Source organism: Trichoderma virens, assembly GCF_000170995.1.
Source record: "Trichoderma virens Gv29-8 chromosome Unknown TRIVIscaffold_80, whole genome shotgun sequence".
Taxonomy (NCBI): Eukaryota; Fungi; Ascomycota; class Sordariomycetes; order Hypocreales; family Hypocreaceae; genus Trichoderma; species Trichoderma virens.
This window is the reverse complement of record NW_014013669.1, coordinates 288,942-307,277: the sequence shown is the minus strand read 5'-3', so window position 1 is coordinate 307,277 and position 18,336 is coordinate 288,942. Positions and strand designations below refer to the sequence as shown.

At 52.8% G+C, this 18,336-nt stretch overlaps 5 protein-coding genes across 5 annotated transcripts; 4 read left to right on the top strand and 1 right to left on the bottom strand.

Moving 5' to 3' along the window:
• Positions 1–112: 112 nt before the first annotated feature.
• On the top strand, positions 113–3,556 carry TRIVIDRAFT_77433 (uncharacterized protein; the record flags this gene model as incomplete). Its single annotated transcript, XM_014099050.1, has 4 exons — positions 113–390; positions 466–895; positions 1,005–2,156; positions 2,226–3,556. The coding sequence occupies 4 exons, from the start codon at positions 113–115 to the stop codon at positions 3,348–3,350; spliced, it is 2,985 nt and encodes a 994-aa protein (XP_013954525.1).
• Positions 3,557–4,685: 1,129 nt separating this feature from the next.
• TRIVIDRAFT_48635 (uncharacterized protein) lies at positions 4,686–6,466 on the top strand (the record flags this gene model as incomplete). The annotated part of the gene is made up of 5 exons (XM_014099049.1): positions 4,686–4,751; positions 4,834–4,867; positions 4,936–4,973; positions 5,051–5,326; positions 5,396–6,466. 5 exons carry the CDS (start codon positions 4,686–4,688, stop codon positions 6,464–6,466), a joined length of 1,485 nt encoding a protein of 494 aa, XP_013954524.1.
• A 114-nt stretch (positions 6,467–6,580) lies between these two features.
• On the bottom strand, positions 6,581–9,733 carry TRIVIDRAFT_181187 (uncharacterized protein; the record flags this gene model as incomplete). The annotated part of the gene is made up of 3 exons (XM_014099048.1): positions 6,581–7,134; positions 7,209–8,770; positions 8,894–9,733. The coding sequence occupies 3 exons, from the start codon at positions 9,731–9,733 to the stop codon at positions 6,708–6,710; spliced, it is 2,829 nt and encodes a 942-aa protein (XP_013954523.1).
• Positions 9,734–10,081: 348 nt separating this feature from the next.
• On the top strand, positions 10,082–12,035 carry TRIVIDRAFT_77439 (uncharacterized protein; the record flags this gene model as incomplete). The annotated part of the gene is made up of 3 exons (XM_014099047.1): positions 10,082–10,132; positions 10,247–10,777; positions 10,843–12,035. 3 exons carry the CDS (start codon positions 10,094–10,096, stop codon positions 11,845–11,847), a joined length of 1,575 nt encoding a protein of 524 aa, XP_013954522.1.
• A 2,189-nt stretch (positions 12,036–14,224) lies between these two features.
• Positions 14,225–16,286, top strand: TRIVIDRAFT_154783 (uncharacterized protein; the record flags this gene model as incomplete). The annotated part of the gene is made up of 2 exons (XM_014099046.1): positions 14,225–15,762; positions 15,836–16,286. Coding segments are annotated over 2 exons (1,989 nt in total), but the record flags the coding sequence as incomplete, so codon positions are not given.
• Positions 16,287–18,336: the final 2,050 nt, after the last annotated feature.

Sequence of the window (18,336 nt, the reverse complement as noted above, 5' to 3'; positions counted from 1 at the left end):
GCACCACACTGCTGCATCCCGCTGGCCGTCTCTGTCCTCCGCGCCGCCGACGCGCATGCGACTTGCTGGCCGTCTCAGCCTTGGCCATTGAGTCTACCGCCAGTCGCACAAGATGACGCAGTCTCCCATGATAGCCGCGCCGCCCAAGGCAACCAACGAGATTGACTGGGTCACGCCTTTGAAGTCCTACATCCGCGACACCTACGGCGATGACCCCGAACGATATGCCGAGGAGTGCGCAACGCTCAACCGCCTGAGGCAGGACATGCGAGGCGCGGGCAAGGAGAGCATCACAGGGAGGGATATGCTCTATCGTTACTATGGACAGCTGGAGCTGCTGGACCTGCGCTTTCCTGTGGACGAGCAACACATTAAGATATCATTTACATGGTGAGGTTCCGTTCCATAATATGATCGATATCCGCCATCCGGTCGAGAAATGCTAATTACAAATCTACTCATCAGGTTCGACGCATTCACCCACAAACCTACGACGCAATACTCGCTCGCATTCGAAAAGGCCTCCGTCATCTTCAATATTTCGGCTGTTCTTTCCGGCCACGCTGCCATACAGAACCGAGAAGACGATTCTGCACTCAAAGTTGCCTATCACTCGTTCCAAGCGTCGGCCGGCATGTTTACATATATAAATGAGAATTTCCTGCATGCTCCTTCATTCGACCTGAGCCGAGAGACTGTCAAGACATTGATCCATCTCATGCTTGCCCAGGCACAGGAGATCTTTTTGGAAAAGCAGGTCAAGGACCAGAAAAAGCCTGGCTTGCTGGCTAAGCTGGCTTCGCAGGCTGGATACCTCTATGGGCAAGCTGTTGAGGGCGTGCAGGAAAACGTCACAAAGGTCATATTTGAGAAGGTCTGGCTGACCATGGTCCAGGTAAGCTGCAAAGTTGCCAGGGGAATGTTTACCCTGCATTCCGCATTATTCTCTGAATTGTGTATGCAATGAGATGGCTAATCTAGCAATGAAATCAACGCAATTACAGATCAAAGCCAATCTTCTCAACTCCATAGCGCAGTACTACCAGGCAGTGACAGACGACGAGGCTGGCCAACATGGCGTGGCGCTATCACGACTCCAGGCTGCCGACACCCTGGCCAAGGAAGCCGACCGATTAGCGAAGAGCTTTCCTACTGCCGTTCCGACCAATGCCAATATCGGTGCCGATTGCAGCATCCATCTGCAGGAAATCACAAAACGACAGTGCTCCATAGTGCAGGAACGGCTACGAGAAGCCATCAAGGACAATGACTACATCTACCACCAGACAGTCCCCGCGGAAGCGAGCTTGCCCCAGATCGCCAAGCTACCAGCCGCGAAGCCGATTCCTGTATCTGAACTTTACGCAGGTCAGGACATCCAGCGCATCACCGGGCACGATCTGTTCTCCAAAATTGTGCCCATGGCGGTGACTGAATCCGCCAGCTTATACGATGAAGAGAAAGCCAAGCTTATACGGGCCGAGACGGAAAAGGTAGATACGGCGAACGGCGAAATGGCAGCCAGTCTGGACTATCTGCGACTTCCAGGGGCGCTGCAAGTGTTGAAGGGCGGTTTCGATCAAGACATTCTCCCCGACGAAGACTTCCGGCAATGGTGCGAAGACGTTGCCAATCACGAGAATCCTGTGAGCATCTTTGAGTTTCTGCGGAGCGAGAAGGAATCTATTGTGTCTACTCTGGACAAGAGCTCCAAGCAGCTGGATATGGAGGAGAGCGTGTGCGAAAAGATGCGATCCAAGTATGAAAACGAGTGGAGTCAGCAGCCCAGTGCACGCCTCACGACGACCCTACGGGGAGATATTCGCAATTACCGAGAAGCTCTGGAGGAGGCCAGCAGGAGCGATGGCCAACTAGCAGCGAAACTGCGTCAGAACGAAGCCTGGTTCGACGAGATGCGGGGCGCCGTTGCGAATGGACAAGTTGACCAACTCTTCTCAAAGGCGGTTTCTCAGGCCAAGGGAAGAGGCAGTAACGCCGTCAGTCCATCTGGAAACGAGCCGAACCTGCTGGATGCCGACTTTGACGAATCTGGACCGACGGTCGTGGAGCAGATTGCAAGGGTCGAGGAGACTCTCAAGAAACTCAACCTTATCAAGAGAGAGAGGAACCAGGTCCTCAAAGATCTTAAGGAGAAGGTAAAGAAGTCGTCTCATAATTTCGCCAATCTTATTTTGCGGACGACAGACTGATAATTAATGAAACAGGTGCACACCGACGACATTTCGCAAGTCCTCATCCTTAACAAAAAGACAATAGCAAACTATGAGCAGCAACTCTTCAAGCAGGAATTGGAAAAATTTCGTCCTCACCAGAATCGCTTGCTCCAGGCCAACCACAAGCAGTCGGCCTTGATGAAGGAACTCACGGCTACATTCAACACTCTGCTGCAGGACAAGCGCGTGCGGGCGGAGCAGAGCAAGTATGAATCCATCCAGCGACAGAGGCTATCGGCGATTGGCAAGTATAAGCGAGCTTATCAGGAATTCTTGGATCTGGAAGCTGGCTTGCAGAGCGCCAAGAACTGGTATTCGGAGATGAGGGAGACGGTGGAGAGCCTTGAGAAGAACGTGGACACCTTTGTGAACAATCGGAGGTCAGAGGGTGCGCAACTGCTCAACCAAATCGAACAAGAACGGTCGTCGAACAAGACGCAGCAGGCAGAGCTGGAACGGGAGCGGCTACGAGGCCTCATGGAGCGGATGTCGATGGAGCCGGGGCAGCCAGCGGCACCACCCAAACCGCCCTCGCAGAGGCCAACACCTGCACCCCTGATGCAGCAGCAAAACCAAGCTCCCCGGTATGGGCAGAGCGGCAGCAGCAATGGCTACCAGGGACAGTTCCAGATGCCTACATCGCCGCCACCAAACCAGCAAAACTTTCCGGGTTACGCCAGCCCTCCTCCTCAAAGCACCTTTTCGCAACCTGTATATAATCCTAGCACATACGGCAGAAACCCTGGGCCGACATCGCCACCACCGAACCAGACGTCCTTTAATATGAACGTCATGAGAGGCCCTCAATCACCACCGCCGACACAGACATCTTTCGCACAGCACCAGGCGTATAGCACGTATGGGGCCTTACCTACACAACAGCAGCCACCGCAGCAGCAGCAGCAGCAGCAGCTCCCTCAAGGAGGATATATACCTCCTGGCTTTGTGCCACCACCGCCTCCACCGGGCCCTCCTCCGCTAGGTCCTCAGCAGACTATTCACTTCGGGCAGCAGGATTATGACTCTGCAACTGGCCACCCACAGAGCGCACAGCCTCGGTCAGCTCAAGCACAGCAGACACATGATCCATGGGCCGGGCTGAATGCATGGAAATAACGAGAAACAGCGCTTCTGGTGAGGCTATCTACCTAATGGGTATTGAGACAGTTGGTTGGATGATAATGTGAAGGCATGGTTTAAAAACACGCAGAAGAACCAGGGTAGTTTTGAAGGGTAATGTCGGACCAGGGGAAGAGGGTGTAAAAGAGACGGACAAAGGGATAGAAGTATGTATGCTGACGGCATCAATAATATGTTTCTTTCTTTCTCTGTTCATGAGCATAGATGGCAACAGTGTATTGCGAGAAATTCCAAACGGCTGGGCCATTGGTCTTATTGCTTAATCCTTACTCCCACCAGTAGCGTCACTGCTATTGTAATATGCCAAGTTCATGTAGCGCATCTTGGCGTTGTGTTCAAGTGATTGGCCGCAGATCGGGCAAAGGGGCTGTATAAACAACGTGATTTGCTCCCACGGTTCACATTGATCAACCGAAAACCGGACAAAGTTCCCCCATGAGCAAGACAGTAGCACAAAATTGGAGAAATTGCGGAGTAGCCAAGCGTGGAATCCAACTATTTGGCACCCCGCAAAACTCGGTCCCCCGGAATATTTAGAGCCGGTGGGAGGCGTTTAATTCGACCGCTAAAGGGGAGCCATAGCGCCTTGATGTTGTTTTAGCAAGAGTTCGGCTTTTGGAGGCGAACAGGGGGGGAATGGAGGCGAGACGGGGTTTGTCCTCCGCTTTCTTTGGTGGCTGCGGGTGATGCTGCAGGTGTTGGCAAGGAAGTGATTATTCTGGGAGGCTGGAGGACAATTGAGATGGGCAATGGCGGATTATTGAATCGATAAGGATATGAGTGGTTTAGATGAATGTCATTATGGCATCAATCAAATTGATATGGAGGTGGAAATATCCGTCGGGAGAGACTGGACAACTCGAATTGACGCTGTGGCAGTACAGCTGGAGTCTGTAGGTGGGTTCTTAGGCCTCGAGTTAGTGAGCGAGGCCCTGAAGAGCCACCTGCAAACGGAGTCAAGACACCCCGCTAGCAGCGTCGAGTACGTACCGAGTCGCTGGCTATAATATTAGCCGACGGCCAATGATGTATCTCCAAATAAATCATGCAGGCTAAGGTAAGATATCTATATAGTCTATCTTGCGACGACAACCGACAGGCGACGCGCGAGGACAGAACTCGACCCTTTTCCCATCTTCATCTTTCTCTTGGCGGGCATCAATTGCATTTTATTTTGAAAAAGGACGGATTGGATCGGCGATTGGCGTGTTTGTTTGGTTCCTGTTTTGGAGATCCCGTCAAGACCGGCTTTTCGGCCGTCATCACCGCTCGTCAGCAGAAACAAGAGACAGACAGACAGACATAGAGAAGATGGTGCTCACAGGCAGCGATGTCGCCAAGCATAACGACGAAAAGTCATGCTGGGTGATTATTCATGTGAGTCGCTCTCTTGCTTGTTGGTCCAGACGGGGTGAATGAAGCTGGTGGACTGACTCTCTCTCCGTCTCTCCCTCACTAGGGCAAAGCATACGATGTCACAGAGTTCTTACCGGGTATGTCATGAGAGAGCCGGAATAAGCATTCGTTTGCCTACTCTTACTGACGTGGGATATCAAAACAGAGCACCCTGGAGGAGAGGAAATCATTCTCAAATATGCCGTATGTCGCGGACTCCTTCACTCACTCATGACCCCCTCATATCATGTCCCTACCTACTTGCTGACACCAACATCCAGGGCAAGGACGCGACAGAAGAGTTTGACCCGATTCACCCCCGGGACACGCTCGACAAGTATCTCGACAAGTCTCTGCATCTAGGGCCCGTGGACATGTCCACCGTTGCTCAGGAGACCAAGAGAGAGGACCCCGAAGAGGCCGAGCGCCAGAAGAGGATAGCGGAGATGCCGCTGCTGTCGGAATGCTTCAACCTGCACGACTTTGAGGCCATTGCGCGGAGAACCATGAAGAAGGCTGCGTGGGGATACTACTCCAGCGCAGCCGACGATGAGATTGTACGTCTTTGTTTCTCCGCCTGTCAATCCAAAGCCGAGGTCTGGCTTTTCGCTAATCATCTCATGTAGACACTGCGTGAGAATCACAGCGCCTACCACAGAATCTGGTTCCGCCCCCAGATCCTCGTCGACGTCACAAACATCGACCTCTCCACCACGATGCTCGGCACCAAGGTCGACGCCCCCTTTTACGTGACGGCCACGGCGCTGGGCAAGCTCGGCCACCCAGAGGGTGAAGTCCTGCTCACCCGCGCCGCCCACAACCACAACGTCATCCAGATGATCCCCACGCTCGCCTCGTGCTCCTTTGACGAACTCGTCGACGCCAGGCAGGGCGACCAGGTCCAGTGGCTGCAGCTCTACGTCAACAAGGACCGCGACATCACCAAGCGCATCGTCCAGACGGCCGAGCGCCGCGGCTGCAAGGGCCTCTTCATCACCGTCGACGCCCCGCAGCTGGGCCGCCGCGAGAAGGACATGCGCCTCAAGTTCACCGACAGCGGCAGCAACGTGCAAAAGGGCCACAAGACGGACAACAGCCAGGGCGCCGCCCGCGCAATCTCCTCCTTCATCGACCCTTCCCTGAGCTGGGCCGACATCCCCTGGTTCCGCAGCATCACAAAGATGCCCATCATCCTCAAGGGCGTCCAGCGCGTCGAGGACGTCCTTCGTGCCGTCGAGGCCGGCGTCCAGGGCGTTGTGCTGTCGAACCACGGCGGTCGCCAGCTCGACTTTGCGCGCTCTGGCATCGAAATCCTCGCCGAGACGATGCCCGTCCTGCGCCAGCACGGACTGGACAAGAAGATCGACGTCTTTGTCGACGGCGGCGTGAGGCGCGGCACCGACATCATTAAGGCCATGTGTCTGGGCGCAAAGGGCGTCGGTATCGGACGGCCGTTCTTGTACGCCATGAGCACGTACGGACAGGCCGGTGTGGAGCGTGTGATGCAGCTTCTCAAGGACGAGATGGAGATGAACATGCGGCTAATTGGGTGCGCCAAGATTGCCGACCTGCACCCTGGATTGCTGGATACGCGGGGTCTGTTTGTGCATAGCAACTCGACGCCGGTGGATTCGTTGTCACAGATTACGTACGATCCCCTGGTTGTTCCCGGCCAGAGAATCAAGGCGAAGTTGTAGGCTGCCGTGGATGTTTAAGGGGGAGAGGGGGGGTTTTGGATAAATAATCGTAGAGAAAGAAAGACGAGACCAAGAGCAAGATAGTGTATGATAATAAACGAGCAAATGGATTTTCATAAACACAAGTCTAATCTATTTAACCAGATACTTCTCCAGATTAGTTTATACGTGCCTCATTATGTGAAAAAAACGTCCAATATCATAATAAAACTTCATCCATCTACAGTAACCCCCCTCCTCATCACAGTCCGCTCAAAAACTCCCGCAGCGTCATCGGTTTCCTCACCGCATTATTCAACCCTTCATGAAACGTCACCCACACCTTCTCCTGGCTCGCCGCCTTCTTCTCCGCCAACCCGCCCGTCACCTCCGCCAGCGGCTGCGCCTGGATAATGCGCCCAAAGAAGTCCTTCTTCACCACCAGCCCGTCTTCCACCACCGCCAAGTCATGCTTCTGGCTCTGCGTCGGCTGAAGGAGCTGTTGCTGCGGCTCGCCTTCGCCGATGGCGTATCCGGCTTGGAAGCGCGCTTGGCGAGCATGTGTCTCGCGGAGGGCGAGCGTGCGACGAAGTTCCTGGTCGAGGACCTGGCGGACGGCGAAGCGGGTTGGGGCTTGGGATGAGAGAAGAGCTGAGGCTGTTTCATAGGTGGCCAGGGAATCAATGTCACTATGAGTTGGGTTGTTAGCTCGTTCACTTATACACGTAGGTGTGATGAGGTATTGGAAAGGGGCCAAACTTACGGGTCCATGCGGTAGACAAACTGCGGACCGCGACTAGACATCACATCGCTCTCAATCTTGCCTTTATGTAAGGCAATACCCACCTCGGCGAGCACTTCCGACGCGCGCTTGACCATTGCTCGCTCACTCTCCTTGCGCACACTCGCAGTAGTGCCCTGACTGCCGCCGACGACAACGGGCTTCACATCGGGCGACAGCATGCGGGCCAAGTAGGGCATGAACTCCGTTGAGACGTCCTCTGCGCTGCGGAAGAGGCGCATCATGGTTGGGCTGAGCTGGCTTTGGAGGGACTGCAATTGGGCGCGGGTTTGCTTCTCGGCTTCAAAGGCCTGGAAGTCGGCGCGCGGGCCGGAAAAGGGGATTGTAGGGCCTACTTCTTCTTCTCCGGGAACGCCAGATCGCTGGTTGTGGTTCGACCCCATGCCGCTGGCAAAATGCCGAATTGGTGACGCGAATAAGTGGTGGCAGGCTAGGACAGGCTGCGCTAGATAGGGCGCGAGTTCCCATTCCTGGCTGGCAAAGAGCTTCGACTGGCAGGCATCGTGAAAGTACAGCCAGTCGTAAGCTTGATTCGGCTTCGAGAGATAGGAATCGTCGTTGAACTCGCGGTTCGGATACTCTGCGAATATCTCCGTCACAATGTGACTGATTTCGCCGCTCGAGTCCACCATCTGCCGAAGACACTCCATGGCGTACTTCTTTTGATGCTCTCCAAACCCAAGCTCCGTCTTTGGCTGTTCGTGATGCGTCTTGGACTTGGCCAAGTTGAGAGCTTGCTTAGGGAAGCCACCTCCTTCTTGAAAGAGGCGAGAGATGATATCTTTGACGCTGCCTCGCCCGAGTCCTCGAGCCCCCGCCGAGCCATTAGCAAGTTCCTGGAGGATGTTTCGCTCGATCCAGTCTCTGGTGAGGCGTTGGTTATCATTCAGGCTCGAGGCCTTGAACCGGGCGGCCACCCATTCACCCACGACCATGACACCTCGAAGGTCGCCTTGCACGGTACTTTCTTGCCCTCGCTTGGCATCAATGCCACTGGCCATTCCCCATGCCGTTTCACATAGTTTGCGTGCTGCATCCTTGTCACATGGAATACCCTCCTTTTCAAATACTGTCTTTAAGCGACCAACTACAGTGTCCAGTGTTGGACGGCCGACGTGAATAATTTCGGCAAGATTCGATTGCCTAAGAGGCCTCAGAGAAGGATGGTAGACGTCGTTGCATATTAGAATCAAAGGTCGCATCAGGCGGAAATCGTCGCCCTTTTTCTTTTTGCCATCATAAGACTTGGTTACCCCTGAAGAGTTCTTTTGGTCGATGAGTACCAAGTCAATCAGGGCTTTGATGAAGCCACCCTCCCCTGAAGCGCCAGATCCCGTTACCACGCCGTCCACCTCGTCCACCACGACGCAAGCAGGCTTGGCAACTTTCTGAGACCCGTTCAGTGCCTTTTGATTGCTGACATTTTTGACGCTCTCCGTCCCAAGACTGGTCCGGATTCGATTCTTGACAACGTCGCGACTGCGGTCATCGCTGGCGTTGACTTCAATCACTTCGTAGCCGGCCTGTTTAGCGCAGACATGAGCTAGTGTAGTTTTCCCCAGTCCAGGCGGCCCTGTTAACATCAAGATCTTTCGATGAGGCTTCTCCTCTTCAGCCTGAGAATGAGGGCCGTTGCGTCTCTGTACTTTGGGCTTTGCTTTGGCTGTTCCGGGAAAGACGAGCGGATCCCACTTCTTCAGCCAGCGTAGGACAAGTCTATTTGTGCTGTCGTCTCCGCATAAATCCATAAAGTTTCTCGCGCGGTATTTCTCGGTCCATAGCATAGTCTTTTTGGGTTTCTTATCGGATATAGATGTAGCCTCCATAGATCGAACAGCTGAATTGGTGTCCGGGGATGGTGGGTTATGCTGCTTCTCAGCCAATTCGCTTGTGGCGGCGTTGATCAGATTGTGTATGTCCACGCCATAGTAGTCTCGCTTCGCCCGCCCTTCCTTGGTTTTCGACCTGGCTGCCACCATAGATTCGTAAGATTGGGCAACAACCTCTTTGCGCTGTTTAATCGTAACTTCACTACCACTGCATGTTTTTAGCTTATAAGTAGTCTTTGACCGGCTTCCAAAGATTGGCGCAGTAAGTAGTGAGCTTGGTTGGGACCAGTGAGGCCCTGTTTGTGTTGCAGTATTCTGAGTATCCTCGGTGAGAGTCGCATGAACTGTCGGGTGGTTGACTACTGGGCGCCCCTCGCGGAGGGCGATGTTGCTGCCATCTCCATTCGCATCTCGAGCACCAAATATGGGGCTCTGTGGCCTCTGCTCGTGTTGGACCTCTACTTTACGCCTCTTGGATGGAGACCTGGAGCTAGCTCTAGGCCTATTCTCTATATCTGATTCGGAGTCGGAGTCAACGAAAGGCCCAGTGACGCGAGGCTTCTGTGTGGGATATTGGATATCATGAGGTTTGGCGCGCTTTGTTGGAGGAGACGGAGGGTCGCTCGGAAAGGTAATTGGCGAGGATGCTGACAGCATTTTGCTTGGATTAGTGGTTCAATGTTGAGAAAAATAAGAGAGGCTCAAAATATACACAAAAGAAGGGAAGAATTGAGAATGTCATCAGCCAAATTCAATGGTGGCTGCTCATACAATACTTTGTTATACCAAGAAAACTCTCGACGCGTCTCATTATGGGAAGTGGGCTGGGACGCGTTGAGTGGCCCCGCTTTCGGTGGCTGCTCGGTGGCTCGGTGAGTCGGTGCGGGAGCGTCACACCGGCCGGCAGAACATCGGCTGCGTGGCACCACCAGAAAAAATGACACCCACATATCGAGCTCTAAACAACGGCCTCAGTGATCTCGTCAAGCCGCAATTGTCACCGGTCGGCTCGCCAAGATGAGAAAGCCGTACCGTTTCTACAGTTTAGCCCGTCCGGTAAGTTCAGAACTGCCTTGGAATTGGTCACGCTGCCGGAGCCACGGCGGCAGCATGAGGGTTGAGCTCGTGTGATGGCGGGGATCCTAGTTGCTGATGTTGAAAACCCTACAGAAACTGCGACAATCATGGAACAAATACAACCTGTATAACCTGTACCGCCAAACTGGTCGAGAACCCCAAATTCGAGGCACTCCCACATTCTTCCAGCAGAAATGGGCGGCCAAGGCCAAGACCCGATCATACCACGGAGAGCACATTCCCGAGAAGAAATGGGTGCGGCTCTTCTCCCGTCGACTCCTCTCCGCTGTGGACATGCCACCAGAGTATTTGGCGGCGCATGATGGCTCTGAGCAAGCCGCCGGCCGTGGTTCTGGCTTGACGACGTCAACAGTTACGGCCGAGACATTCTCCAAGGTTCCCGCACTCAGCACCCAGGAGCGCTCAAGGAGGAGACCCCTCTTTGGCGATGTGAACAAGCTGCTGTCGGATCAATTCAACAACATGACCCCTTATATGCAGATGACATTTGCGCCTTTGGAGAGGAGGCTGGATACGGCAGTCTTTCGGGCTCTGTTCGCCAGCAGTGTACGACAAGCCCGTCAGTTTGTCATTCACGGAGCCGTCACAGTCAATGGAAAAAAGGTTTGTTACATCTGTCTTTACGATGTGCATAGTTGGATGTCATATATACTGACGCAGTTACGCAGATGGTTCACCCATCTTACCAGCTGAATCCCGGCGACATGTTCCAGGTTGACATTGAGAAAGTCATGTACGGCACGGGCGTACAGAAAGAAGCACAGGCGCACAAACGACTTCACGAAAACCTTGAGGCAAGACAAAAGAAGGCGGATCAAGCATTCCAAAATGCTGTGAAGAAGCTGGGCGGCGATGCCACCACTGAGCAGGCCGCCGCCGAGGGAGAGACTGAAGGCGAGAAGCCTGAGGCTGAGGCTGAGGCTGCCGAGGGTGAGGCCGCTGCGAGCGAAGACGCCGGATCATTGACCCCCGAGGCCCAATGGAAGTTAAACAACAGGGCCTTGAAGTTTTTGTTGAAGGATGTCAAGAAGATTTTGAAGAACAACCCCAAGGACCTCACTGCCAAGGAGAAGAAGCAGCTCCGTCTCTTCCGAGCAGATGCTAAGCGCTTCCTCTCACATCCTGAGAAGAGCGAGGCCGATGCTGTGGAACTCATTGATGAGCTGCAATTACAAATGAAGAGTCACGAGCTGATGCGAGAGAGCTTTGAGAAGCTTGACCTGAAAGAGGGCCAGGACCAAAGCCAAGCTGAGGCTGGAGCTGAGGCTGTCCAAGCCACTTCAAAGGAGGGCGAAGAGCAGCCAGCGGTCAACAGAGAACGAGAGGTTGAGAAGGGTTTGGAAGGCCTATCAGATGAGCAAAAGACCAAGGCCAAGCGGATAATTGGCGATGCCCAGCTATCTAAAGATGAGATGAGGAAGCTCGCCCGGCTGCTTCAATATGACGAAGAGAACCCCATTGACGACTCGAAGCCATACGCTACCCCATGGAGGCCCCGCCCTTACATGTCAGCGTTTGCCTTTATTCCCCGTTATCTCGAAGTCAACCCCAACATCTGCGCCGCCGTCTACTTGCGACACCCGGTTGCTCGAAAGGGCACGGCCGAAGTCCCAACACCTTTCAGCTACTTGACTAGTCAACTTACCCATAACTGGTACCTTGAGCGGGGTTAAGGAGAGGGCGTTTAGAAATGTTTAGGAAGGGTGGCGTGTATATGATGTATAACTCTGCGAAAAAGAGCGAAAAGGAGAAAGATTACAGTCCATGTAGGCTATGTATGATGATAAAAGTTGAGGTTGGGTTGGATTTCCTCCCATGCCTCGGCAATGTAATAGTATATACAAAGGAACTATGATATGAGAGCCTGAAAGAAACCCAAGCCCCGATTGTGGATATTTCGCTGTCCTACGCCCAAAGGATACAGAACGCAATAGTCCCTTAAGAAGATGATATTAATCGGGCTATTTGATTACCGTGGCATGTGAAAGAAAGCTCTTTTTGAAAACCAGTGCCCGAGAATAGTTGCCACCGATAGACAGCGCAGCAGTTGTCCTATTGAGTCAGCGAAGGATGAAACTATCGAGCTAAAGATGTTGTAAGATTTTAAACAGTCATACGAGAATGCTCCTTCTAGAGAAATATTATAGCAGTTGCTAACTATATGCGGAGTGTATTAACAAACTGGGCAATCTTTTACAATGGCGCTCTATGTATGAAATAGGCAAAACACTACGAAAGTTTCGTTTTCTTTCCTGACAAATTCATGGCACGGCCTTCCTATTGGTGATTTCCAAGTTCAATTTGTCCAATCACTGTTAACCATCTTGATTTGTAATTTCTTTACTACTGTCTCTCTTCTCAATGCTTGTTATTTCGCCATTATGCCTTTGCCTCCCTTCATAGTCACGCGGAATCCCCCGTAATTTTTTTTATACACTATACAAATGACCTTACATATGCATCTATTCCATAAGCGGCCAACGGATAGCCATTTAAATATTAACCTTGAATATTCTCTTCACAGATCAGCAGCAGGAGGCAAAAGTCCTCACCACTAGTCCTAACCAGGCAGCGGAGCCAGTGTTACAAGTCCAAGAAAGAGGCTGCTCGGTTTCGCGTGCCTCGCTCGCGTCGCCTACACGCTGTCTGGAACGGCCGATGACAAGAAATTCTCCGTGTCGAAATATGGGGAAAACAAGACGCTGCTTTATAATCGTGCTACTCGTGATGCATCAGTCCACCAGGTTTTTTTTCCCTCCCAGTCAGGTGCCTGGCCAATCCCGACTTTTCGTCGCGGCCTGTGCCTGTCCACTTTTTACGAGATGTTGCTATTACGGGAGAGAAACCAGCAATTCGGAATAACCGGTTGCTGGCGTTCCGAGAACTGCCTCCGTTGTTTGAGTGAGTGTTTTGTTTTTGCTTGGCCATGCGACCACTTTACCGTGACGGGTCAATTCTCCAGCTGCTTGCTGTAGATGCCGTGTAGAACCGCCCAAGAACCCGGGGTTTGATACTTGAACAAGTACAAAGGACAATTGCCCCATACATGTACAGTTTATCTGTTTGCTCGTCAATGTGATTTTGCCCCGTGAGACCGGCAGACCGGGTCCAAGGCAATCAGGCAAAAAGAGGGCGAGCCTCAAAAGCCGCTCCAGCCTTAGACCCCGTTCTGCCGGATTTTTTGGAACATGGAAGCTTTCGCAGCGGCCGCGATTCCGACCTAGCGGCATTCGCCACTAAAATGTTCCAAGTTTCGGCGAGCCGCCCGGCCACGGCCTGAAGGACAACCCAGCAGGGCCCTGACAAAGCACCAATAGCAGGCGTCGCATTAGCCTGTAGAAGCTGAAGCTGTACGAGGCTTCAGGGCATTACGGCCACCGAGACCCGTCTGGACCAGAGCCCGTTCAAAGCCCGTTAAATCTCGAGGCGCATGTCGTGTCGTCAGTCTCACTCCCGATACTTCATCTCAACTCTTGCCTTCGCATCCTTGCTAGACTTGTCCTCCTCTCTCCCTGCACTAGAGTACTACTCCATTCACATAGTCCCACCACTGCTTCAGCACCGTTTTCGCCATTGCATTTTATAGCAAGTCGCTGCTGCTGTGCCTCCATCCCACACATTGCGCAAAGTCAATCCGACCGGGAGTCCCCCGCATTTGTCTTAACAGTCTCTAATCCGACCTCCGGAAGCGCCGCGACCAGCAACCGACTGTTGAATTGATTCAACATCGCGGCTGCAGGGCGTGTTATGACAAATCACTAGAGTCCCATAGGCTGGATCTTCGCCCAGGAACGCCAAAGGCTGCGAGACTCCTCATCACGACATCCTCCGGCTGAATCACCGCCAAAAGGCGTTTTATCCAAGTCATCCATTCCGAAGCCATTCCGCCCCGACTTTATCCCTGTAAACACCCCAGAGTCGATGTGACACCGCGCGCCAGCACAGTCGATGCTAGCGCTCGATTTGGCTATTGCTCTTTGCACAACACAATCCGCATCTCGACTCTCCAGCCATAGCTGTAACCCCCGTTCCTCCCTCGCCATGGAGGGCATGGACCTGACGGCCGCCTCGTCCTCTGCCGCCTCGACGCCTGCTTCTCAGGCAAAGAAGAAGTCCCGTCGAGGAGCCGACTCGACCAACCAGAAGCGAAGATGCATCAGTACCGCCTGCGTTGCTTGTCGGCGACGCAAGTCGAAATGCGATGGCGCGCTGCCCAGTTGCGCCGCTTGCGCCAGTGTCTACGGCACTGAGTGCATCTACAACCCAAACTCAGACCACCGCCGCAAGGGAGTGTATCGAGAAAAGGTCGACAGCATGAAGGCCCAGAGCTCGACGCTACAAATCATTGTCGAGGCCATTTTGAATGCCACCGACGAGGAAGTGCCCGAAGTCGTAAACAAGATCCGGACCTGCGACAATCTCGACACAGTGGCTCAGGAGCTCCTCAACATGGGCTCGGGGATCAAGGGAGAAGATTTTGACGACCAGATAGATGATGAGTCCATGGCTTTCCAGCCCGTGACAGGGGAGCAAGAGCTCGCTGGCAAGATGGGAGAGCTGCGACTCGAAAATGGCTCAGTGCGCTTCATTGGTGGCACCTCTCATCTCATCTATCTGGGAGATCCTCACCACGATGGCATCGAGTATGATTCACCTTCTGAGCCCGGAATATGCGAGAACCCCATCACTTCATGGACTCGGGTAACCACTGATCCACGCCTCATCATGCACCTCATGAACATGTACTTTAATTACCACTATCCCTACTTTACCACTCTCTCGCGCAAGCTGTTTTGGCGCGACTTCATGAGGGGCAAGGCGGGCTTGTCGCAAGGCACCGCATACTGTTCTTCGCTGTTGGTAAACGCAATGTTGGCGCTGGGTTGCCACTTCACCGATATCCCGGGTGCTTTTGGCATCCCCGGCGACAGCAGGACGAAAGGAGACCATTTCTTCGCCGAGGCCAAGCGACTGATTATCGAGAATGACGAATATGAGAAGCCTCGACTTGTGACGGTGCAAGCCCTAGCACTCATGTCTGTGAGAGAGGCGGGTTGTGCAAGAGAGGCCAAGGGCTGGGTCTACAGCGGCATGAGCTTCCGAATGGCTCTCGACATCGGCCTCAACCTCGAAGTAGAGGGCTTAGACAAGGAGCACATGTCGGAAGAAGAAGTAGACGCCCGACGCATCACGTTTTGGGGGTGCTTCTTATTTGACAAGACCTGGTCCAACTACCTGGGCCGCTTGCCACAGCTCCCGAGGAATTCCTTCACCGTTTCTAAAATCGACGTCTTCCCTGACGAAGATGCGGCGCTGTGGTCGCCTTTCACTGATAAGGGCTTCGACGAGTCTCTTGCCCAACCATCAAGGACACGAGCAGTTGCTCTCCACTTGTCCAAACTCTGTGAAATCAGCAGTGATATACTTGTCTTCTTCTACCACCCAAGCCACATAAAGAGGGCCAGCAGCAAATCTCTTGAGCTCAAGAAACTCGGCGAGCTTCACCAACGGCTTGAGGAATGGCGGAAGAATCTGCCCAAGGAATTCGAACCAAAAGAGGGCTTGTTGCCAAACGTGATATTGATGCTGTAAGTTGGCCCGTCTGTTTGCAACTAACAACCCATGGGAAGTATGTGAATAGCTGACTTGAAGCTCCTTTAGCTCATTCTTCCACCTCCAATATATTCACCTCTTTAGACCTTTCTTGAAATATTCTCCAGCCGCATCGCCTCTGCCATCTCATATATCACCAAGACGGATTTGCACCGCAAATGCAGGTGCCATTTCAAAGCTGATGAGGCTATATAAGAAATCCTGGAACCTGCGGCAAATCTGCAACATTGCAGTCTACATGATACACAGCGCATGCACGATTCACCTGCTCAATCTACCAGAAAAGACGGCAAAGCGAGATCTGACCCATGGCCTAAAGCATCTGGAAGAGATTGCGGAGGATTGGCTCTGTGCAAGACGGACGCTAAGTATCCTCAGCGTTTTGGCTAGAAAGTGGAAGTGCGAAATGCCAGAAGATGCCGAAATTATCCTCAGACGGACAGACGAGAGATTTGAATACTACAGCACATCTGAAGTCCCCTCGCCTGGATCGAGCAACATGGCCCCTGTTTCGCCAGTGACCTCAGAGGAAGGGGCGGTGCAAGCTCCTCGGCATGAGTATGGACTGACGATGCACCCGACGTCAGAGCCCATAGCTCAGCCGGTAGCACAGACGTCTATCGAGGAGCGGATGTCTATGGAGTCACCCATGTCCCTGGCCAACAGTAACCCTCATCCGGATCAGCAAGGCATGGCCATGGATCCCACGCAAATGGATTTCCAAGATATAATGGGGTGGTCACAGCAACTGGGGATTCCCTTGAACTCGGGGTCGCCGGGTCTCTCATCCGCCACTCAGAGCCACGTCTCGTCGGACATGGGCCACCACCAAACCCGAACTCAGACCCAAAACCTAGGTATGGACAGTCGCGAGTGGCTGTTGAGCGACTCGGCGCGGCTACACCAAAGCTTCGGGAGCTGGGATATGAGACCGCAGGCAGGACCTGCGAATCAAATGTTCATGTTTGGCAATGGTCAGGGAGACGGTGTGGGAGTTGAGACTCCGGATTTGAGCTCCTTTGACTCACTCACCGAGTCGTTGACGACGCTCAATGCGTGGTTGCCGTCTGGGCTGGAGTAGAGAATTTGATAGGGAGGAGTTTTTTTCTTTTTTTTCTCCTTTAATACACCAAAAGTAATGCTGCACACATGTGGTCGTGCTTGCACTTGAATGACAAGCCCTTTTGGCAAGACATAGGGGAAATACATCAAGGTGTACCTTTTTGGCTATGATTTCATTTTAGGTAAAATGATGGAAGCTGTGCTTTGAGAGCGAGGGTACGGAGTAGCTATAGGTCCAAGCCATCTAAACTCGGGATACCCTATCTTTTTTTTTTTTTTTTTTTTTTTTTTTTTTTTTTTTTTCGCAATGTTGGCCCTTTGTGGTCCATGCAACGTGTTAGCAGGACAGCGGCTGAGAAATAGTGCCGTTTATCTACATGTAGGATTATGTAGTCTAAGACATTCCCCTTTCTATTATGGGGCGCTAAATGGATGGAGTCGTGTATGAGCATGTCACTGAGGATACTTGTAATCACTTTGATAAGGAGACGATGTAGGAAGAAGGCGTGGAATTGGTCCAACTACATGTTTCCTGAACGGGGCAATGGAGAGAGAGAGGGAAGAGTTTCTACAGTTTGAGATTTGCCACGAGTGGGCACAATTCGATAATTCCAAGTACTTACCCTTTATCAAATGGTCTTCTTGTCGTCTGCCGTGTATCTTTACCGTGTCGTTGTCGTTGTCGTTTGTTTCGAGGCGATCCGCTCTCTAGACAGGGATCGGCAAACCCTTGCAAGGAAAAAGCAAAGAGAAAAAAAAGTCACTTTATCGATCTTGATGCGCCCGCTCGGTCGTCGGTGGCTGGCCCCTTAGCTCGCCTCTTTTGTTCTTTCGAGCACCTAGAGACAACATTTCATCAGCGCCAAGCGAAAACGAGACAAGGCAACCATTTTTATGGTCTTCAAATCGAAGCGAAGTGCCCCGAGTATTCTCCCACTGACGTGCCGCCGTCCTTTCGTTAGGGCCCCCCCCTCTCCCCTCTCCCCTCTCCCCTCTCCTTCTCTGCCTTGTGATTTTTTTTTTGTTCTGTCTAATATCGGACTCGGTTCCAGACACCGAAGGGACCCCGGGGGATTTCGACTTTGGGGTAATTGGGCGCATTGCTCACGCCGTCGTACTGCTAGTGGAAAGGAGGGAGGTGTCTTTGGGCGGGCCATTCCGAAAGGCCCAGCGGCCACAAGGCACACGTGAACAGGCAGGGGAGGGACCGTTTTTCCTGTCTGGGCCTGGAGAGAATGGGGTCAGTAGGTCATTCGTCTCTTCGGCTGGGCTTGTCTTTTTTGGTTCCCCTCAGTTCTTTCGAGGGAAGGAGAACGGGCAGAAGGGAACAAGAGGCAATTGGGTCGCTTTTGAGATTTCGGGACGGCTTCTCTCCCACCCCTTGCAATATAGGTATGCAGAGCATCGAGAAAGAGGCCGTTTTGCTGGGGGACAAGGGGGGGTGTTGAAATTAGAAGGCTTGAGATGACATACCGCAAAACAAGATA